Below are 23,481 nucleotides of genomic sequence, written 5' to 3'. Positions count from 1 at the left end.
CGGGACTTCACCATCGCTTTGAGCGTCATGGAGCATTTGAGATGTTCCAGGAGTTGAAGTTTATCTTTCAGAAGAACGCTCGGATCGAGAGGTATGAGACCTCCGATAAATTCTATGCTTGCAAGATAGAGGAAAACTCGTCTGTCAGTGAACATGTGCTCAAAATGTCTGGGTACTCAAACCGTCTAGCTGAGCTGGGGATTGAACTCCCGCAAGAGGCTATCACTGACAAAATCCTTCAATCACTGCCGCCAAGCTATAAAGGCTTTGTGTTGAACTACAACATGCAAGGGATGAACAAGTCTCCCGGCGAGTTGTTTGCGATGCTGAAAGTCGCAGAGTCTGAACTCCGTAAAGAGCATCAAGTGTTGATGGTGAATAAGACCACTAGTTTCAAGAGAAATGGCAAAGGCAAGAAGGGTAATTCAAAGAAGAGCGGCAAGCCTGTTGCCAATCCGACGAAGAAACCCAAAGCTGGACCTAAGCCTGAAACGGAGTGTTACTATTGCAAGGGTATGGGTCACTGGAAGCGCAATTCCCCAAGTATCTGGCAGATAAGAAGGCGGCCAAATAAAAATCAGGTATATTTGATATACAAGTTATTGATGTGTACTTAACCGGCTCTCGTAGTAGTGCCTGGGTATTCGATACCGGTTCTGTTGCTCATATTTGCAACTCGAAACAGGAACTGCGGAATAGACGAAGGCTGGCGAAAGATGAAGTGACGATGCGCGTAGGAAATGGTTCTGTAACATCCCAAAATTAAAAAAATTGGAATGTTAATATAATTATTAGATTGATTGTTTGTTTGTTTGCTGAGTGATTGAAACTTGTGTGAAATTTGAAACTTTTCGAAACTTTTGAATGAGGGGGAATAAAATGACTTTCCCCTTCTCCGGTGAATTCAAATTCAAGCTTTTAAAAGCAAAGAGAGAAGATGACATGACTTCTTCAACTATAAATAATTTGAACGGAGATATTTGCATTTGAATTCTCTTGCATTTTATTTGTTTTCTTCGTGCAAGAAATGCCGGGAAATACTTTCTGTCAAACAGAAAAAAGAGGAGGAACATGACCCTCGAACCCACGGGCATTTTGAAAGTTATTTGAACCCTCAAACTTAGAGGATCATTTGAAAATTATTTGCGAAAGAAAATAAACCTTTTAGGCAATTTTGTGAAAATAATTTTTTCTGAAGTTTTTATTTTTGCCGTGGAAAAATGCCCATCATTTATATTTTATTTTTCTGATAATTTTAGTATATAAAAACTCTTTATTCTAAATTGATTTGATTTCCTTTTTAACGTTTTAGTTTCCTAGTTTTGAAAATAGGAATAGAATCGTTTTATTAGGAAACCCCAAGTGGCCCATTAAGACACTTTCCTATCCTAGCCCAAGAAGATCATCTTCTTACTCCTTTCTTCTTCACGTCACAGAGATTTTTGCCTTCCATGGAGAGGAGAACCCCACCTCCGGGATTCACGAAATACTTTCCTTCCCAGCGCCTCCCGTCGCCTCTATAAGAAGCCCCACGTCCTCCTCGTTCCATTCCCGTTGAAACCGCCGCCTCTCCTCGCCTCTAGCTCGCGCACCCCTCGCCGGAGTCGGCACCGGAGAACACCAGAGAACTCCTCCACCTCGCCACGACCAGGAGCTTTTCTCCAGCAGCTCCTCCACCTCGCCACCTCCATGCACCTCCTCCACCTTCCCCACTTCGGCTCCACCTCGCTGCTCCTCCCCACCCCCACGAAAAAGCTTCTGCCAGGAGACACGAGCAGTTTTTCTTCCTCCACCTCGCCCCTACAGCCCCCCCCCCTCCACCTCGCCACCCCTCCCCTCCCTGGAGCCCCACCTTCGCCCCCCCTTCCCCACCCCTCGCTGGCCCCTACCCCACCCACCGGAGCTCCACCACCACCCTTCCCCTTGGCCACCATCAGCCACGGGCAGCTCTCCCAGCCGAGGTAACCTTCCCCCTCCTGTTTCTTGTTTTGTTTAGTTTTAGCCCTTAGATCTTAGTTGGATGGTATAGATTAGATTCTAAAGTACCTCTTCGGTTTATATTAGTAAACCAGCGGTTTTATTCCACTTACTCAATTAGCCAGCAAGTTTTGCTTAGCCTCGGCCGTTTGCTCCGAGCGTTGCAACAAACGCACCCCTCGGCCTATAGCAACATGCCACGTGTACCCTCCTTTTAGTACTAGTTAGCTTTATATTTTTCTGTCTAAATTGCAAAAACAGAAACTTTCAATCTTTTTTAGCCCACAACTTTTGATCCCGAAGTCCAATGATAGTGATTCTTTTTCCAGTAGCTCACAAATTTCCTGTAGTTTTTAAAAACATATAATTTGCCTATGTTTGAAATTTTCAAATTTGAGTTAGATCAGATTTAGATTAAACCTTATTTTTCTTATTCCAGGATTTTAAAAATAGATTTTAATTTGATTCCTTTTGGTACTGATCACTAGTGATCTTATGTATCAGTGGTAAAAATTTCAGATTTGTTTGAGTATTTTAGCTCACTGTTTCATGTGAAACAATTTCTGTTTCACCTCTTTTAGGAATTCGGCTAGTTCCTTTTCTAGAATTGTTTTTAAAATATTTTCTTTATTATTTCAGAAATATTATGTTTTGTTTCTGTTAGATAAACAGTAGTTTTGCAATAAGTTTTTATTTTATTTTTATTTGTTTTCATGAAATCAATTCTAGTTCCTTAGTAACTTGCAATTGTTTTCCGCACTGTTTCAAATCCCGTTTGGGAATACTTCCAAATAGTTTTGTGAAAAATACTTTATTTTATCTTAGTTAAACTTATATCTTAGTTCCTTGTTATTATTTTATGTTGGACAAAAATCATTTAGTGTTTGACGTAGTAGAAGACTCCCTAGTCCTATTTGAAGTTTCTTTCGGTTTCTTATTCGCTCTCTCTTTTGTTTTGATTGTTAGAATGATTGCTAGTATGAGTGCTTATGTGAATGATATGTTTGTTATATAGATTTCATCGGAGAGTGACGAGTAGTCTATCAAGTTATTTCTCAAGAAATTCTTCTTCGTCAACATCACCAGGCAAGTCACTTTGATCATACTATCACCTATGTTTTATGCATTGTAGTTCTACCATCCTATGCCCAAATTTGCATGCTGCTTAGGTACTTGGAAATTTTAGTATAGATTGTAGTATCATGTGGTAGGCACACAACAACCCCGATACTTGGCCCCGGGACGACAAATTTCATATTGCTATGCTTGAGTAGACGGGATTTCGGTTGAGTGCATAACACGAGTGATGCGAGGTTGATTAAATAATCAAGACCGGTTAAGACAAGATTTTCAAGACCTCGGACGCAATGCAACTCTGGGTGAAGGACGGTTGATCGGCTCCCTGGAGAACCGAGTGAATGACCCGGGATGCTGGAGAGGCCATGACATCCTGCGGAAAGCTTCACCCAGGCTCAAAGAGACGGACGGATATTTTCAAGACCCAAGGCTTACCTGCACAGCCACAAGTCATTATGGGCTCTGGCTTGGTTGGACAACGCGGCGACTCTGGACAAGCGGTGCTAGCAGATGTAGAAGAACGGTAGGTATGGATGGGCACCGACAGGGATTCAGAGGGACCCGTTGAAAGACCATGTTTTGATCATCCGGTCTTCAAACACCCTGAAGTGCGAGGACATACACGGAGGCGATCAAATCTTGTGGGGAACGTGTGCAAAACTCTGCAGAGTACTCAAACCTAATCGATTAGCCGTGTCAACGATCATGGACAACTTGAGCCAAAGGAACTGAAGTTATCTCGATTTCTCAACACCATTAAATATATTTGATGAGGGTAATTATTGATGACCTGGGTATGAGAACTGGTTGGCGGAACCATCTCATTAACAACCAACAACGTAGTAATATTTTGCTTTTAGCCCCTCTCTTGTTGTAGGAGAAAATTTGCTTTATGCTAAAAACTTACAACACCACCTGCCATATATGCATATAGTATAGATGATATTTTACCCCCTCTCATATGTGACTTGCCGTCATATTCAATATGCTGACCTACACGGCTGCAACGTCTCATGTTGCAGATATTTTTCTTCGACGAGTAAGAGTACGATTCAGGGTTACGGTCTACACTCAACTTGCCGTTGGTGTTTATTGGGACTCCACTCCCTTGACTGCTTCCGCTGAGATATTTAAGGTATATATCAGTTTTACGCTATTTACATGTGATTGCACTTTGATATATACATTGATGTACTGTGTGTGCCAGCATACTGATCCAGGGATGGCACAGATACACAGAGGCTTGACTCGTCTTGAGTCGGGTCGCTACAGGTTCCAAGGTTGATGCAATCGCCGTCGGCACAGTTTCACTTCAGTTACCATCAGGATTAGTTATGAACTTAAATCATTGTTATTTAGTGCCTGCGTTGAGCATGAACATTATATCTGGATCTTGTTTATTGCGAGACGGTTACTCTTTTAAGTCAGAGAATAATGGTTGTTCTATTTCTATGAGTAACATCTTTTATGGTCATGCACCCAATGTGAGAGGATTGTTCATATTGAATCTTGATAGCGATACACACATACATAACATTGAGACCAAAAGAGTTAGAGTTAACAATGATAGCGCCATATTTTTGTGGCACTGCCGCTTAGGTCATATTGGTGTAAAGCGCATGAAGAAACTCCATGCTGATGGACTTTTGGAGTCACTTGACTTTGATTCACTTGACACGTGCGAACCATGACTCATGGGCAAGATGACTAAGACTCCGTTCTCCGGAACAATGGAGCGTGCAAGTGACTTGTTGGAAATCATACATACCGATGTGTGTGGTCCGATGAGCGTGGAGGCACGCGGCGGATATCGTTATTTTCTCACCTTCACTGATGATTTGAGTAGATATGGTTATGTCTACTTGATGAAGCACAAGTCTGAAACATTTGAAAAGTTCAAGCAATTTCAGAGTGAAGTTGAAAATCATCGTAACAAGAAGATCAAGTTCCTACGGTCTGATCGTGGGGGTGAATATCTGAGTTTTGAGTTTGGTGCTCACTTAAGACAATGTGGAATTGTTTCACAGTTAACACCGCCTGGAACACCACAGCGTAATGGTGTGTCCGAATGTCATAATCGTACTTTATTAGAGATGGTGCGATCTATGATGTCTCTTACCGATTTGCCGTTATCGTTTTGGGGTTATGCATTAGAAACAGTTGCATTCACTTTAAATAGGGCACCATCAAAATCCGTTGAGATGACGCCATATGAACTATGGTATGGCAAAAAGCCAAAGTTGTCGTTTCTTAAAGTTTGGGGATGTGATGCTTATGTCAAAAAGCTTCAGCCTGAAAAGCTGGAACCCAAAGCAGAAAAGTGCGTCTTCATAGGTTACCCAAAGGAGACAGTTGGGTACACCTTCTATCTCAAATCCGAGGGCAAAGTGTTTGTTGCTAAAAACGGAGCTTTCTCGAGAAGGAGTTTCTCTCGAGAGAATTGAGTGGGAGGAAGATAGAACTTGACGAGGTTGTCGAACCTCTCATCCCTCTGGATGGTGGCGCAGGGCAAGGGGAAACCTCTGTCGTTGCGACGCCGCCTGAGGGGAAAGTTAATGATGGTGATCATGAAACTCCGGTTCAAGTTTCTGTCGAACCACGTAGGTCGACGAGACCACGTGCTGCTCCAGAGTGGTACGGTAATCCCGTCTTATCAATCATGTTGTTGGACAACAATGAACCTCCAAATTACGAAGAAGCAATGGTGGGCCCGGATTCCAACAAATGGCTAGAAGCCATGAAATCCGAGATAGGATCCATGTATGAGAACAAAGTGTGGACTTTGGAGGTACTGCCTGAGGGCCGCAAGGCTATTCAGAACAAATGGATCTTTAAGAGGAAGACGGACGCTGACGGCAATGTAACCGTTCATAAAGCTCGACTTGTGGCAAAGGGTTTTTTCACAAGTTCAAGGAGTTGACTATGATGAGACATTCTCACCCGTAGCGATGCTTAAGTCCGTCAGAATCATGTTAGCAATAGCTGCATTTTTCGATTATGAAATCTGGCAGATGGGTGTCAAAACGGCGTTCCTTAACAGTTTCCTTAAGGAAGAATTGTATATGATGCAACCCGAAGGTTTTGTCAATCCTAAGAATGCTAACAAGGTGTGCAAGCTCCAGCGATCCATTTATGGACTGGTGCAAGCATCTCGGAGTTGGAACAAACGCTTTGATGAGGTGATCAAAGCATTTGGGTTTATACAAGTGGTTGGAGAATCTTGTATTTACAAGAAAGTGAGTGGGAGCTCTGTGGCGTTTCTAATATTATATGTGGATGACATATTGCTGATTGGAAACAACGTGGAGTTTTTGGAGAGCATAAAGGATTACTTGAATAAAAGTTTCTCTATGAAGGACCTAGGAGAAGCTGCTTACATTCTAGGCATTAAGATCTATAGGGATAGATCAAAACACCTGATAGGACTTTCACAAAGCACATACCTTGATAAAGTTTTGAAGAGGTTCAAAATGGAACAGTCCAAGAAAGGGTTCTTGCCAGTTTTACAAGGTACGAGATTGAGTAAGACTCAGTGCCCAGCAACTGATGAAGATAGAGAGCATATGCGCTCCGTCCCCTATGCTTCAGCCATAGGTTCTATCATGTATGCAATGCTGTGCACTAGACCGGATGTTAGCCTGGCCATAAGTATGGCAGGTAGGTTCCAGAGTAATCCAGGAGTGGATCACTGGACAGCGGTCAAGAATATCCTGAAGTACCTGAAAAGGACTAAGGAGATGTTTCTCATGTATGGAGGTGACGAAGAGCTCGCCGTAAAAGGTTACGTCGATGCAAGCTTTGACACAGATCCGGACGACTCTAAGTCGCAAACCGGATATGTATTTATTCTTAATGGGGGTGCGGTAAGCTGGTGCAGTTCCAAGCAAAGCGTCGTAGCAGATTCTACATGTGAAGCGGAGTACATGGCTGCCTCGGAGGCGGCTAAGGAGGGTGTCTGGATGAAGCAGTTCATGACGGATCTTGGAGTGGTGCCAAGCGCACTGAATCTAATAACCTTGTTCTGTGACAACACGGGTGCCATTGCCTTAGCAAAGGAACCACGGTTTGACAAGAAGTCCAGACACATCAAACGACGCTTCAACCTCATCCGCGACTACGTCGAAGGAGAGGACGTAAATATATGCCAAGTGCACACGGATCTGAATGTAGCAGACCCGCTGACTAAACCTCTTCCACGGCCAAAGCATGATCAACACTAGAACTGTATGGGTGTTAGATTTATTACAATGTAATTCGCATGATGATGTGAGGGCTAGATTATTGACTCTAGTGCAAGTGGGAGACTGTTGGAGTTATGCCCTAGAGGCAATAATAAATATAGTTATTATTATAATTCCTGTATCAAGATAATCGTTTATTATCCATGCTATAATTGTATTGAATGAAGACTCATTTACATGTGTGGATACATAGACAAAACACTGTCCCTAGCAAGCTTCTAGTTGGCTAGCCAGTTGATCAAAGATAGTCAGTGTCTTCTGATTATGAACAAGGTGTTGTTGCTTGATAACTGGATCACGTCATTAGGAGAATCACGTGATGGACTAGACCCAAACTAATAGACGTAGCATGTTGATCGTTTCATTTTGTTGCTACTGTTTTCTGCGTGTCAAGTATTTGTTCCTATGACCATGAGATCATATAATTCACTGACACCGGAGGAATACTTTGTGTGTATCAAACGTCGCAACGTAACTGGGTGACTATAAAGATGCTCTACAGGTATCTCCGAAGGTGTTAATTGAGTTAGTATGGATCAAGACTGGGATTTGTCACTCCATGTGACGGAGAGGTATCTCGGGGCCCACTCGGTAATACAACATCACACACAAGCCTTGCAAGCAATGTGACTTAGTGTAAGTTACGGGATCTTGTATTACGGAACAAGTAAAGAGACTTGCCGGTAAACGAGATTGAAATAGGTATGCGGATACTAACGATCGAATCTCGGGCAAGTAACATACCGAAGGACAAAGGGAATGACATACGGGATTATATGAATCCTTGACACTGAGGTTCAAACGATAAGTTCTTCGTAGAATATGTAGGATCCAATATGGGCATCTAGGTCCCGCTATTGGATATTGACCGAGGAGTCTCTCGGGTCATGTCTACATAGTTCTCGAACCCGCAGGGTCTGCACACTTAAGGTTCAACGTTGTTTTATGCGTATTTGAGTTATATGGTTGGTTACCGAATGTTGTTCGGAGTCCCGGATGAGATCACGGACGTCACGAGGGTTTCCGGAATGGTCCGGAAACGAAGATTGATATATAGGATGACCTCATTTGATTACCGGAAGGTTTTCGGAGTTACCGGGAATGTACCGGGAATGACGAATGGGTTCCGGGAGTTCACCGGGGGGGGGCAACCCACCCCGGGGAAGCCCATAGGCCTTGAGGGTGCGCACCAGCCCTTAGTGGGCTGGTGGGACAGCCCAAAAGGGCTCTATGCGCATTGGAAGAAAAATCAAAGAGAAAGAAAAAAAAGAGGAGGTGGGAAGGGAAGGAAGGACTCCCACCCACCAAACCAAGTCCAACTCGGTTTGGGGGGGAGACCTTCCCCCCTTGGCTCGGCCGACCCCCTTGGGGCTCCTTGAGCCCCAAGGCAAGGTCCCCTCTCTCCCACCTATATATACGGAGGTTTTAGGGCTGATTTGAGACGACTTTTCCACGGCAGCTCGACCACATACCTCCACGGTTTTTCCTCTAGATCGCGTTTCTGTGGAGCTCGGGCGGAGCCCTGCTAAGACAAGGTCATCACCAACCTCCGGAGCGCCGTCACGCTGCCGGAGAACTCTTCTACCTCTCCGTCTCTCTTGCTGGATCAAGAAGGCCGAGATCATCGTCGAACTGTACGTGTGCTGAACGCGGAGGTGCCGTCCGTTCGGTACTAGACCGTGGGACTGATCGCGGGATTGTTCGCGGGGCGGATCGAGGGACGTGAGGACGTTCCACTACATCAACCGCGTTCACTAACGCTTCTGCTGTATGGTCTACAAGGGTACGTTGATCACTCATCCCCTCTCGTAGATGGACATCACCATGATATGTCTTCGTGCGTGTAGGAAAATTTTTGTTTCCCATGCGACGTTCCCCAACACACGCATAAAGGAATCCGCAAAGCCAAAAATCCCAATACCCAAAGGATGATCAGAAGATTCAGAGGGGAATATCTGGGCTTCATGTAGCAAACCTTCAATCTGAGTGCGGATGGCCGCACGACGATGCAGAGGGACGTAGTGGCTTGCCTCGGCTATTGCCAGGAAATCATGGTTGAGAGGTGGGATCGGACCTACCACCATACCACTTCGCACAAGTCTGTCAGCCGGACCAGGTTCAACGACGAAGCCCGGCGGGAGAAACGACACCGGGTTCAGTGGATAGTTGGCCATGGTGATTGAAGTGGATGGTAATGGAGGTAGCAAAGGTAACGGTGATGGGGGAGGTGACAATGGAGGGTGTGACGGAAGTGGTATCGGTGGAGGTGTTAGGAGGGTGATGAGCTCTGTTTGGGAAGGCGTAGAATGTGAAGCATGAGGGGTAGAGATGCAAACTTTGGGCACGCATATCCATTTAGAATCTTTTTCTCTCTTGAGGCAGGATTGTTCCGCGTGTCCATAGGCCCCACACCAATTACATCTAATAGCTTGATGTCTTCTGCCGTGAGAGGGAATAGTGCGAGTAACGACAACCTTGGACTGATTGAGATCTTTGAGAATATTGCCCCGTATAGGAGATGTGTCTGGCGAAAAATGATGCTGAGGAAGCGCGGGGCAAGAAATCACCTTATGATCAGGAGCTGAGCAATTAATGCAAATTAATCGAGAGAAGCAATCGCCCTTATGATGGCCCCATTGAATGCATCTGGAGCATAAAATCGGCCAGTTAAGGGCTAAACCCGAGATTTCCTCTGCGGAATATTGGGCTTGAGCTAAATCCGCTTTGTGACGAGCCTCCAACACTGGTGGCCATTTCATAGTATGTGGTGCATATTTAAATGCCGACTTTAAGAAACATTGAGGTGGTGAAGGGTATGGAATATTAATCCGAAAGCGGAAACTGCCCAAAGAGATGTAATCAGGATTAAGGGATAACCCCAATTCCTCCAATTCCGCTAGTGCAACATAACTCTCCATTAAGCGCTTATGAGAGCTGTCCACCGAAGATGGCGTTTTGGAATTCAAATTTGAATGCACCGATTTGATCTGACTGTTGGAAAGAGCCACAGTATGTGAGGAGGAAGCTTCACCCCCATTACTATTGAGGAAGCTGATATGATCAAGATGGACCAAACTCGAAGCGTGACCCAAAGTTGAATACTCTACCCTCAAAAACTATCGCGATCTCATATACTTGTGGGTATCCATCCCACCTCCTCGCCGTTACTAGAGGAGCGGCCGGTGAAGCCACGCCGGCTCCCATGAAGGTGGCGACGGGGCGCCGCGGCTGGCTCCTTCCCGCTCCTCTTCCCGTTGGGCTCCGGCTGCTCGTGGACTTCATCGGCACGTCCTTCCCGCTCCCCCTTTCGCATCAAATCCATGGCGGCCGCCAGCACCCCTGCTGCTACTCGCGTCGGATCCCGGGAGGGCAGGGCTAGGGCTTCTTGGCTGGGCTAGCTGGTCCTAGGGGCTTCGCGGTGGCGCTCTTCCCCCCACGAGTTGTGACCATGGCTCCGGGCGGTGGTTCATCTTGGTGGTTTCTCGGCGGCGGCTGCCTCCTGCAGCGCGCTGGCCGGGTGCGTGGATGTGTCCTGTTACCAAGGATCCATGACTAACGACGCGAGTTCCAATGGTGGTGGCATGGCACGGCGTTGTGCGACCGTCTTCCTACTTTTAGTCCTATCTAGGAAATTTTTGGTTCTCCCTTCTTTTACTCCTATCTAGACATGTTTTGGGGTTTAAGGGATCTCCTAGTTAGCTCTTTTCGCCTATATCACCTTCACTCTCCTCAAATTTGAGTTCTAGGGATCTGCTCTTATATCTCTTTGACCCTCCCGCGACCCCCGCATCACCTTTCCGAGCGGCGGCAGGGAACCCTAGCCGCGCCACCGAGGGCCCCTTCTCACCCCGCCCAACCTCCTCGCCACCACCAGAGGAGAGGCCGGCAAAGCCGTGCCGACTCCCACAAAGGTAGCGATGGGGCATTGTGGCTGGCTCGGCTCTGTGTCGCCTCCCCTTTTCTCGTCGACCTCTGCCACACATCGGCGTCGGCGTGCCTCGGGCGGGTCCCATTTCCCTTCGCCCGCCGGCCCTCGCCCGCCCCCTTCCTGTCGGGCTCCGGCTGCTCCTGGACTTTGTCAACACATCCCTCCCACTCCTCCCTCCCGCGTCACTTCCATGGCGGCCACCAGCACCCCTGCTGGTGCCGGCGCCGGATCCCGGGAGGGTGGGGTCGGGGCTTCTTGGTTGGGCTAGCTAGTCCTAGGGGTGCCATGGTGGTGCTCTTCCCCCCGCGAGTTGTGACCATGGCTCCGGGCGGCGGTTCATCTTAGTGGTTGCCCGACGGCGGCTGCCTCCTACAGCACGCGCTGGCCGGGTGTGTGGCACACCCATGAGCTCCCTTCACCACCCCCATACCTTGCAGGTGTGGCTTCAGCCCCGGCAACCAAGGACCTACGTCCTCCTTTGGTGTCCATGGTTGGCCTATGCGGCTCCAGATCCGACGCTCCCCGGGACCTAGTTGCGTGTATTTCCGGCTCATCCGGCTTGTCGCTGTCTCGGCTACTCCGCAATCACCCCATGCAGGCATCTGTGGTTGGCCGACATCCACCCCGGTGCGGCTTCGACTCCGGTGTGCCTCTAGAGTTGCGCCCTTCCAGCTCCTTCGGCTCGATGGCGGCCCCGCAGCTCCTGTCCCGGCGGCCCGGATCTGCCCTCCTCTCCGGATCTTGGCTCATTCGGGTCTTCGTCCACCATCGCACCCGTGCTTCCTTTCGCCCGGCTACCCAACACCGTCCACCTCCGTGTTCTGTCCGCCCTTCAACATGTTGGCTAGCTCATTCTTCCGGCAACGCCCGATGCCTCCTTCGAGGGCGGGCGTTGCTCCCCTTACTGTCGTGGCGGTTCCGGCCTCCCACTCGACTTCCTCCTCCTCGACTATTGCTCCGACGGTTTGGGATTGCTCAGACTCGGCCACGACGAAATCCTTGCTAAACCTTTCGATGCTGGTAGCGGCGACATCTGTGTGTGTCGTTTCCTATGCTCCGGTAGCCATGTTCACACCGCCCACGTTTGTGTCATGCGTTGTACCACCCATGTATTTACTGTTAACTTCTTCTATCAATGGAATGATACGCAAGCTTTGCGTATTAGAGAAAAAAAAATTAGGGATCTCCTAGAGATGCCCTAAGCCCTTTACAATGCAAGATGCTTAGAAGAGACGCTTAGAAAAATAAATCAGGTTTTTTTAAGCATCGGTGTTTAACTCTACGGAAGACATGTCTAATTAAGTGTCTATCATGTATAAAAAAAGCATCGATGCTTAAGAAAAAGCCTGATTTATTTTTGTAAACACCTTACATTGTGTAAGGGCCTAAGATCATTTTCAACACATGCGTCAAAAATCACGTGCCGAGTAAAAACCGCTATTTTGACACGCAAGTGGTCGCGCGACGTCCTTCAGCGGATGCATGAAACGGTGGCGTGCTAAAAAATTGTTTTCGATGAAAAGCAACAACCTCGCGTCATTTTTGAGACGCGTCAGCCAACGCGCGCTATAAATCATGTGCCGTGTCCGTGCTCACCAACTGCCTCATTTCATCCCGCGCTTTCTCCCCGCGCTCTATCGTTGCCGCACTTTCTCCCCGCGCTCCCCCGCCTCTTCCAGCGCCTCATCACCGTTGCGCCCCAACATGACGCCGCACCCCTAGAGCAGCTCAGGCTTCCACGGCGTCCATGTTTGTCCCTCCGGCGTGTTTTACACGGAGATCTGCTCCCGCGACACGCGCCTCGGGCTCGGCACTTTCGAGACCGTCCACGAGGCCGCCCACGCGTACGACACGGTTGTGTGATGCCTCAGGCGCAGATGAACTTCCACGACGTGTTGACGTGCGAGCAGGTGCATGATGTCGCGTGTGATCACCGAGGAGGACCATCGTGTCGAGCGAAATCGTGAGCGTCGCTTGATGATTGCCGAGAAGGACGAGGCCGCCATGATGGAATGGTGCGCGCGTTTCCTGAAGGACGTCACCGTCAAAAACGAATTCTGAACGCGGACTAGGGCGGAACGAGTTGCGTGTCACAAGGACAAAGGTCATCGCAAGGCATTGATGATTTGCACCGTCAAAAACGAATTCTGAACGCGGACTAGGGCGGAACGAGTTGCGTGTCACAAGGACAAAGGTCATCGCAAGGCACTGATGATTTGCATAGGCAACCCAAAGACGAGCTGGAACTCAAACCATCCTTAATGGAAAGACGCGCTAAAATTTTATTTTATTAGCATATTTTATGAATTAGAATTTTAATATTTATAAATGAACTATTTTTGTTGATTTATTATTTTGTGTATGTACACGTGTACTGTATTTTTACAGTGTCCATTGAAGCGCTACTGCGACGCACTAAATTTTAGCATGCCTCGATGCCCAAATTATTTTTTTACGCGTCGCACACCCACACCCACGTTGGAGGTGCTCTTACATCCATCAAAGCTTTGGGGAATCAACTTTCGCCCGTTTCATTAGTTGGGCCTGCATAAAAAATAATCGATTAAGGGGACAGGGAGATAAGTAGGCCGGAGGGGAAATGAAGAGCGCACGATAGAAGGACACACCAGGAAGGCAGAACATTTTCTACAACACTGGCATGCTCACAGCTACACATTATTGGCAGTAACATTCCAAGATAAAGAACAGAAAGATCAAACAAAACTATGGGAAAAAAAACTCTACGGAAAACAACTAGACTCTACCGATCTGGTATCTTACAAGAGGGCATCTAATCTACGAGGGGCAAGTATCATCAGGCATATCTGAGAAAGGGATCCTGGGGAAGAGTCAAATTCGCAGGAAGCGAGACGGTCCTCTCTTCCGAAGGAACTCAGGAATCTCCACCTTGCTTCCACCTGTGGAAGATGGATCTCGACCGTTGTCTCCTTGCATTTGCTGGCCACCCTGGTTGAACAAGTGAGATCGTGTAAGAAATTCTTCTCAGGATCTAAACCACTAGTTGTTTAACCGTGTTTACCTTTGCGGTGCGACCTTCTGCTTCATCCTGGCGTTTAAAGCCAGTAGCGATCAATGTTATGCTGACCTGCATGAACAAAAAAGTATGTGCATAAGCATTTCCAAGTCTATAATAAACAAGTTCATCGTATTCGGTATTTCCGCCGTCACCAAACTTGTCAGAAACTTATAGTGCAACCGCCAAAGTGGTACATACTTGAAATGAACATGTGTATGGCTTACCTGGCCATTGAGTGATTGGTCTATGACAGAACCAAATATCAGGTTGGCATTTGGATCAACGAGATCGTAGATTACTTCAGCTGCAGCATTTACCTAAACAATAAGAAAATCAGACCTCCATAAGTGCTTACCCTGGACATTAGAAGCAAATGGTGACTACATAAGCTGATCATGAAATTCTATGACCGCCCTGGAAACATGAAAGCGACACCCAGGCAACAGGTAAACTTTGTTACCAACACCTTGAGAGCATCATGATTGTTTTCAAGAGAAGTAGCTCTTGTTAACAAGTTTATCAAGATATATGAGTCTGCTCCAGCACCATATCTCAACCATGTAAGAGCTATATTGGTGCCAGGAACAACCATGTAAGAGCTATATTGGTGAAATAGTAAGTTACTTATGGGCATATACTGTTGCATGGATGGAAATTTCTGAGTGTTGAATCTGCCTCATATGGTGTGTGTATTAGCAACTGAATAGTATTGCTTTGCAGGAACAAGTTGCCTAGTCATCTTGTATGTTAACATGGTTAAAAACAATGTATACATGTTGGCAAAAGCTGGCTCCTCATGCAACAGAACAGATCACACTATTATCATGATTTCATAGAACATCCCTCAGCTGTTCAGAAGTTCTTTCAACCATTCAGTAACTAGTCTTATTTAAAGTGTTTGCTACTTTGCTATTTTGCTTTAGTAAAAGCAGGTTAATACTGACACGACAGTTTGATACCCCCAAAGTTCATTGTACCGAGGCATATGTGACAATTTCAGGAAAAACGCAAGTTATGAGGTCAAAATAAAAATAAAATGTCACTTGATCATGTCATTTCCAACTTCCAAAACTAGGCTAACCAAAGTATTGAAATTCGCGTAGAACACAATCTAATCAGGCATTGAACCCCTCTAAATAACTTATTTCTATATACAGTGTTATTGCATTATTACTCTGTTTTTGTGGGATCACTCAAAATCAATCAACAGGAGCCTGAGAGAAACACCCACAACAAACAAAGCAATTAAAATGCGGCCCCACAGTCGATTTAGAAGGGAAACTAGCTGCTACACCACAAATGCCAGGTGTCCTGTTCCCTATAAAGTCATTATCAAACCCACTTGGATTGATATTGTCATGTACAAATAAAACAAAATACTACTTGTTATATCCTAGTAGCAACTTTTCTGTTTAATGTATTCATGTCACATTAGATGTATGACAACTAGACAAGACAACCATATAAAAGAGTGCACGGAACATTGACCTACAAAAACTAAGTTCACCCAACAATATATGACGTGAACAAATCAGCCAAAAAAAACTGTCAAATAGATGGACCAACCTCAAACAAAGTCAAATCAGTTCCTCCAGTGATATTCCACACGATGCCTGTAGCCCTCTCAATTCCAATATCTAGCAGTGGTGACTGAATGGCATTAAGAGCAGCGTCTCTTGCTCTTGACTTACCTGAAAATTTAAGGCAACACAACAAAAAAAAGGTTAAAATTCAATTCAGTCAAGTATGGCTGTATGGCATCTGCGTGGAAACTGCAAACTACAGCGCTATACCAAGAAAACTGAACTCAATTCGTCAATGTCGACCTGACATATATGATGTATAATTAATACTGTCTCTGTAAACAAATATAAGACATTTTACATCTTTAGTGACCTAAAACGTCTTATATTTGTTTATGGAGGCAGTAGTTGGTTCCTGTACACTTATGAACTATGTTTTGACCATTAATCTTATCATGTGCCTTGTATGGCAGGTAAATTTGTTTTGTTGTTAGCCAACAATAACAGTATAGGAGTGTGTCAATTAGGAGCAAATGGTCAGTGCTATTAACTTGATGCCATAACGTGAAGAACACAACAATTCTGAAGCTATAATACATCCACACATTTAAGTGTTGGTAGCATGCATAGGAGCTAATAGCCTAATACAGCGTTAGTTTTGAACATTACTTTTTTTAGAGCAATTTTACGGTACCATGGTACTCCACCTGAGTTAAGGAGTACCAGTGAAATTTAGCCCTTGATGCATAGGAGTATCTTAGGTTTTTAATCATATTCTTCTTACTAGGACCAAACCAATAGAACGCTACACGATCAACGATGCATATGCAGGTGCAACAAAGACATATACGTATAAATTGCGGCGGTGATGGCAGCATCAATTACTATGGCATCACACAAAACTTGCTGACTTTGCCACAGTTGAGGCCCGCCACCACCATCTACGTAACTGCACATGTCTGCCCCCCCCCCACCCCGGCATCCTTAGCAGGCGCCTTAGCTGGAGCTGGCCGTCGATGGCTGGAGGATACAGAGGATTACTCGATGATGTCAATTGTTGTTTAATCTTGCCGGATCTGAGTGTGGTTTGTGAGAAACAAATAGCAGATCTCATCTTTTTAATCTCCGGCTATTCTTCAGCCATTAATTGTTTATTTAGGAAGTCTTTCTAATCTCCACCTGTTCTTCAGCCATTTAGTTCTTACTTAGGAAGATAGCATTCCATTCACGGCTATCACTGAGGCCAAACCTGCCATGATCACCACATCCATATACACGTCTGACGTACATGACCATAGATCCGATCTTATACATGGCAGTTAACTCTCCCCCAATTACTTTTTACCCCTGAAATCAGGTACTCCTTGATATTTTGTGGCAGTGCTCCATAAGACACTTGTTGGAGTACCAGTAAACAACAACACTTAGATCTAAGACAATAGACTGCTAATAATAATTTAGGGCTACTGTAAAAGAGCTCTGTTTGTACCGAAATCTTCGAACACTGCTCAACATCAAATGGTGGTAAGCAATCACTGTTCTCTATTTAACATTGTTTGCTCCTAGTTGTATCATGCAATGAAGCTTTTTCAATGAACAGGGTGCAAACTAGAATTCAATTTGCAAAGAATGGAGCTGGATATGTGCAGCAATCATGTAAATATCAAAAAAGTACCAGAAGCTTATTTCAAATGTAATACCTGTTGCAGTCCCTATACCCATCAAAGATGACCCTGCATTTTGCATTATAGCTCGCACATCAGCAAAATCAACATTCACCAGCCCAGGAACCTGCAAGAGGATAGAGGACATCGAATTTCTGTAAGTTATATATCTCCGATATGCTTAAATTCATTCTCCCTCCTTTTGTGATAAAAGTTTCAAATGCATAGGTCAGTTTATTTACCGTGATGATATCAGAGATACCACGAATTCCTTGCCAAAGAATATCATCAGCCAAGTTGAATGCTTCCATGACAGGAGTGTTTGGAGAAACAGCAGACAACAGCTTGTCGTTTGGGATGACAATGAGAGTGTCCACACTATTTCTCAAGGCTGCAATTCCTTCTTGAGCCTGAACTGCGCGCCTCCTCCCCTCAAATGAAAAGGGTGTTGTGACAATACCCACAGTCAGTATACCCATGGACTTAGCGATTCCAGCAATTACAGGGGCACCTCCAGTTCCGGTTCCCCCACCCATTCCAGCCTGCAACATGGACACCAAAACAGCATTATCATACCTCCACATATTACATCACAGTTTCATATGTCAAGCCATTTAGAAGGGGGGGACATTTACCGTGACAAAAACCATGTCAGCACCATGAAGTGCTTCCTCTATGGACTCACAGCTCTCCTTGGCGGCATTCATCCCGATATCAGGGTTTCCACCCGCACCCAAACCCCGAGTGAGCTCCTGCCCAATCTGCAGCCTGTTCTGGGAATGCACAGGGGACATCCTTATCGCCTGTACATCGGTGTTCACGATCCAAAACTCGACACCATTCATGGAGTACTCAATCATCCTGTTGACAGCATTTGAACCCCCACCCCCGACCCCAACGACCTTGATCTTGGCAGCGTTGTAATCGTCCTGGCTCGGCGGCACCCCCAGCCCCTCCAACGTGCTCCCATCAGAAGAAGCTTTCCTTGGGTTAATAGACTCGTCGTTCTGCTCGCCTCGGAGCAGGGACACCTCCGGATGAAGGTCCAGGAAGGAGTCTTTCTTCTGAAACGAGTTAGCGCTGCGTGGGCTTGCGCGGCACCTGAAGTGAGAGTGACCCGGAAATGGAGTGCTCCTGACCAACGCCCTCCCAGATGTAGCACCGAGACTCCCGGCTTCGTTTCTCCATCCAGGTGACGGCGGGGTGAGCTGCGTGAAGCACGGCAGCTGCGTCGCCATCCCAGCGAGCTGAATGGCAGGCAGAAGCGGATCCAGATGTTGTGCCTGGCGTGCCGGTGCACACCCAGAAAATTTGGAGGTCGGTTTGTAGAACGGGAACGGCGATGGCGGCGGCGGCGGCGGCGCGGAAGAAGGCGGACCGCGGCACGCCTGCAGCTCTAGGGCACAGCACAGTCTAAGATTGGATTGCATAAAAAAGACACAGACGATTGTTAGATGAAATGTAGAAGAAATTTGGGGCGGAAGAGACGAGGCCAGACCCTTACCACGAGCGACTCAGGCCGGACCGCGCCGAAATCCCAAGATATCGCCGCCGTGCGCTTCACAAGAGAGATTTGGGGAAGGAGGTGGAGAATTTGAGGTGGTTGGCCGCCCTGTCGACCGACGGGAGGAGTGGGGTTTCAGTTCCGGAGGTGGTAGTATCTGGAATCTGTTTTTTCTTGGGTTTGCGGCTTCTCCTAAACCCCTACTCCCAAACTCCAAGAGGGAACATGTGGTTCTGTTTGCTTCCAAAACGGAATTTGTGAATGATGAATTGTATAATTGTCCCTTGCTACTATAAAGATGTCGATTAGGGATGGCATTCCGTTTATCTCCTGGCTCCATGCTATCACGAGATGTGTTAGATTTCTTGCAAAGTGTGATATGTTGTCATATTGCTCGTAAAGTTGGAGCCTTTTGTTTTATTGTAGTAAACTATTGGCGTCTCATTTTATATTTAGCAACACATGAGTTTTTGGTAGCGTTATATAAAAGCAGCATTTAAAGTGCGGCTATGACATTGCTAATACTTTTGCAGAAAAGGGGAACAAAAGAAAATATATTCCTCACTTCAAGGATATGCCGCGAGAGGTGCATCGATAAAATAGGAGAAATGACAATCGACACCGCTTCCGTGACTACAACGTCAAACGGATCAAAGTGTCATACCTACGGGAATACTAATGCTCAAGCAAGCACTACATTGTTATGATACAACACATGTATCTTCACAGACAAGCCTCACAGCTTGCCACATGACTTGTTTTAGTGTGATTATGTCGAAGATCGCAACTATCACCGGAGGGAGGGGGAGTTAGAGCTCATGTCGTTTGGATGTCACGAGTAAACCAAAGAACTAGGGTTAACATTGTCCAGAGATCACAGAGGTGATGTGGCTCATCGTTATTAGCGTTCACCATTCCACAAGGTTGGTGTTGCCTTTGGTTGTGAGTTGGGGGTGGGGGTGTCCCAAGTGACCAAGAATCCTTGACGATGTTGATAATCTCTGATTGATAATCACACAATGGACAATAAGGGGGTATTGGAGGTCACGGTGTTGCAACCTACCAACCTTCTAGCAATGATTCTTTGCAATCGAGCACGAAAAGAAATGACAATTGTTCATACCTTGTGAAAGTCAAATGTACATTGTTACGGATACCGTGGTTATCTCAAAAGATAGCACTACACGCTGACTGTACAGAGTATATCTTATTTGCGTGCAAGGTCTATGTCGGGGCTCTCGGACTGGGGTACCCAGGACCGCATGCCTGCGGCCCAGGACGCGGTGCGCGTTGTGGGCCCGGGATCGCTCCCAGCCAAGGCCCAGGAATATGACCCTCACGAGGCCCCCTCCTCACGAGGGGCGGATCGTTGAAGGTTGCCAGGAACTAGCGTAGTTCCCCTTGAGGCCATTTCCCCCTGAGGTCCACGTCGAGAAGCCGCCTCCTGACGCCGCCCTCGTGGGGCAGACTTAGCAAGGGCAGCGAGGCAAGGTCGCGTGGCCCTACATCCTCACATGGGTGAAGTGATCCACGCAGGACGGCGCCAGGGTCGGTGTGAGCAGGCACGGACAGAGAAGCTTTCCCCTTTGATGTTAAGGGAGCCGAGCCAGCCCGTGGGTTCCCAAAGCAACCCCCAAAGGTTTCCTGATCGGTGCAAGAGGTCCAAGGCTGGGGGCTCGGCACGACGAAGGTCACCAACAAACCCACAACGCGTCATGGCGAAGAGCTTTAGCAGGCGAAGACCACCTTTGTCAGGATGGGTGGCAATCCTGTCCCCTTTCAAAATGTCCATTGTGGCAACCCTTCCCGCCATGCGTGTGTTTTTGGGTGGAAGAGGACCAGGGCCAGTATAGGAGAGAGGACCAGCCTCCGTAGAGGGCCATCGACTCCATTAGGGCAAGAATCCACCTTGTACTCGCTCTCTCTCCCACAAGCAATCCACACAAGCAGGAGTAGGGTTTTACACCGCAAGTTGGCCCAAACCTGGGTAAACTGCGCGTGTGTTCTTGTTGTCGCCCATAGCTCGATCCATCGGAGGGTCACCATAAGGTTGAGAGGCAGAACAGGGTAGGAGAGTGAGCGCATCTTGGTGTTCGAACCTTTCTGGGTCTACGGAGCCCCTATTCCGACATTTGGCGCGTGAGATAGGGGTGCACAACAGTTCTTCAACTCCATTTTTGGCCGCAGCTTCACCAACCCCAGCCCGACACTCGTCGTGTGCGCGTTGAGCGTAGGGCGGCCCGGGTCGTCGTTACCGCGCCTGCAGGCCCTGGCGCCCGCCGTCACTCCGCCGGGGCTGAGGTCGCGACCACTGACCCCGCCGCCGTGAGCAACACGCTTCCTCCGTGCACCCTACCGCGCAGCGAGAGGGCCGCACCGCCACGGCTTCCTCCTCCCACGCCCGTCTCGAACAGGTGAACGCGCAAGCGGTGCTGCTGATGGCGCGTGAGCTGCTTCGCTACCGCCGCCAAAGAGGCCCACATGCCCTCTCGCTCGCTCCGCCCCCTCCGTCCCGCGATGGAGAGGAGGCTCAGGGAGCACCACCGCCTCCTCCCGTGCATGGCGACCAGGCCGAGCCCACACGCGGCATGCGCTCGGGCAACCCGCCTCATGAACCGCCCCCACATGCCCAAGAAGAAGATAGCTGCCATATCGTGTGTTGTGAGGCTCCGCTCGATGCACGCGCGGTCCTCGAGCAGCAGCGTCAGCGCCTGGACCGGGTCATCCAGGATGCCACGGCTGTCGTGCGCCAGAACCGAGTCGTCCTCGCGGGCGGCGACCGCTCAAGCTCCGTGGGTTGATGGGCCTTCACCCGCGAGTTGTGCAGGGTGGTTTGGACGACCAAGTTCAAGCCCGAGCTGCCCCCGCGCTATGATGTCTCCCTCGACCCTTCGGAGTTCCTCCAGCTCTACGCCCTAAGCATCGATCTGACGGGCGGCGACGACAAGGTCATGGCAAACTGGCTTCTTATGGCCCTCAAGGATGGCGCACGATCATGGCTGCTGAACCTGCCCGAGGACTCGGTCTCTTCGTGGAGCGACCTCTGCAAGTTGTTCGTCGCCAACTTTAAGGGCACGCACGACCATCCCCTCTCCGTCAATGACTTGCACCGCGTGAAGCAGCACCCTGGGGAGACCCTTCGCAAGTACATCCAACGGATCAGCGAGGTGCGTAACAAGACCCTGCGTGCCACGGACGAGGCAGTCATCATGTTGTTCACCAACGGCGTCAAGGGCCTCAAGATGTGCGAGAAGCTCGCCATTAACGAAAACCTGAGCATGGCCATGGAGTTGTCCAACCTTGCCGACAAGTGCGCCAAGACCGAGGAGTGCCACCTGTTCGCCCACAACAACCCTGAGAACACGCTCGACGACACCAAGGCCAAGGCCAAGGAGGTCAAGCGCAAAGGACATGTCGTGCTTGCGACTGAACCCGAGAAGAAGCGCGACTGTGAGAGAGGCATGGCCGAGAAGGACTATGGCCCGTTTTGCATCTACCATGATGTGTACACCCACAACACTGAAGACTGCCAAGAGCTCAATGTCCTCCAAGACGAGCGGGTTGGCCGACACCCAGAGCACAACGACCGCGGTGTTCTTCGCGGCGGCAGCGGGTCGGATAGCCGCAATGGCAACCCTTGCCGGGGCTGGTAGGAGCTGCCTCGCGATAATGGCTGGCACGATTAGCCTCGTGAGGAGTGCCCTCAGGACAATGCAGTGCTCCCTCTGCTGCCGCCGCCACCGAGGAGGAACGATGACAACCAACGCGACAAGGAGGCCGGAGTCTATCAGGAGCCTCGCATGGTGGCTTGCATTCTTGGTGGACCTCATACCCCCTCATCAAACCGCTAGTTCAAGTAGCTCTATCACGAGGTGAACGTCGCCCTCCCGAGTTTGGGGGCTGGAAAGCTCCTCAACTGGTCCCAGTACACCATCACCTTTGACACCAGGGACAACCTCAAGTCCACGGGCGTTGCGGGCATGCTCCCCATGATGTGCACTCCCACCATCAGCAACCTTGCGGTCACCAAGACTCTCATCGATGGGGGCGCGGGCCTCAACGTGCTCTCAGTCGAAACCTTTGACACGCTCCAGGTGCCTTACGACCAGCCGATGCCGACCATGCCGTTCTTTGGGGTGATCGACAACTTCACCACTCCGTTGGGGCATGTCCGCCTTCCGGTCACCTTTGGCACGCGTGACAACTATCACACGAAGCTCATCGACTTCGACATGGCACACATTGGCCTCCCGTACAACGCCATCTTGGGCTACCCGACGCTGGCCAAGTTCATGGAAGAAACCAACCGCGGCTCCAACGTCCTCCCTCGAGCACGCCTACAGGGCCGCTGCAGTTGAGCGCTCCGACGATGTTGGGGACGTCGTGCCTCGCTAATAGAGGCGAGTTGTCCCTGTCTTTCGATGAGATCGTGGGTATCGTTTTGGTAGAGCCGACTTTGACGATCCGACTACGAAGGTGTGAGGACGTCGCGCCTTAGCAATCGCTAAACCAACTCCGAGAGGTTATTGA

At 48.2% G+C, this 23,481-nt stretch overlaps 1 protein-coding gene across 2 annotated transcripts; it reads right to left on the bottom strand.

The window, feature by feature from the left end:
* Positions 1-13,853: 13,853 nt before the first annotated feature.
* Positions 13,854-19,144, bottom strand: LOC123426659 (cell division protein FtsZ homolog 2-1, chloroplastic-like). Of its 2 annotated transcripts, none has more exons than XM_045110523.1 (8): positions 18,952-19,144; positions 18,083-18,860; positions 17,690-17,989; positions 17,484-17,574; positions 15,827-15,951; positions 14,485-14,577; positions 14,264-14,329; positions 13,854-14,190 (listed from the first exon to the last, which is right to left on the bottom strand). In XM_045110523.1, the coding sequence occupies exons 2-8, from the start codon at positions 18,683-18,685 to the stop codon at positions 14,074-14,076; spliced, it is 1,395 nt and encodes a 464-aa protein (XP_044966458.1). In that variant the 5' UTR covers positions 18,686-18,860; positions 18,952-19,144; the 3' UTR covers positions 13,854-14,073. The 2 variants fall into 2 exon arrangements, with proteins under 2 accessions (XP_044966458.1, XP_044966459.1); XM_045110524.1 differs by having other exon boundaries at positions 18,083-18,843.
* Positions 19,145-23,481: the final 4,337 nt, after the last annotated feature.

The sequence above is a fragment of the Hordeum vulgare genome, chromosome 2H (genome assembly GCF_904849725.1).
Source record: "Hordeum vulgare subsp. vulgare chromosome 2H, MorexV3_pseudomolecules_assembly, whole genome shotgun sequence".
Classification (NCBI taxonomy): Eukaryota; Viridiplantae; Streptophyta; class Magnoliopsida; order Poales; family Poaceae; genus Hordeum; species Hordeum vulgare.
The sequence above is the reverse complement of the archived record's forward strand: the minus strand, read 5'-3'. Positions and strand labels throughout refer to the sequence as shown.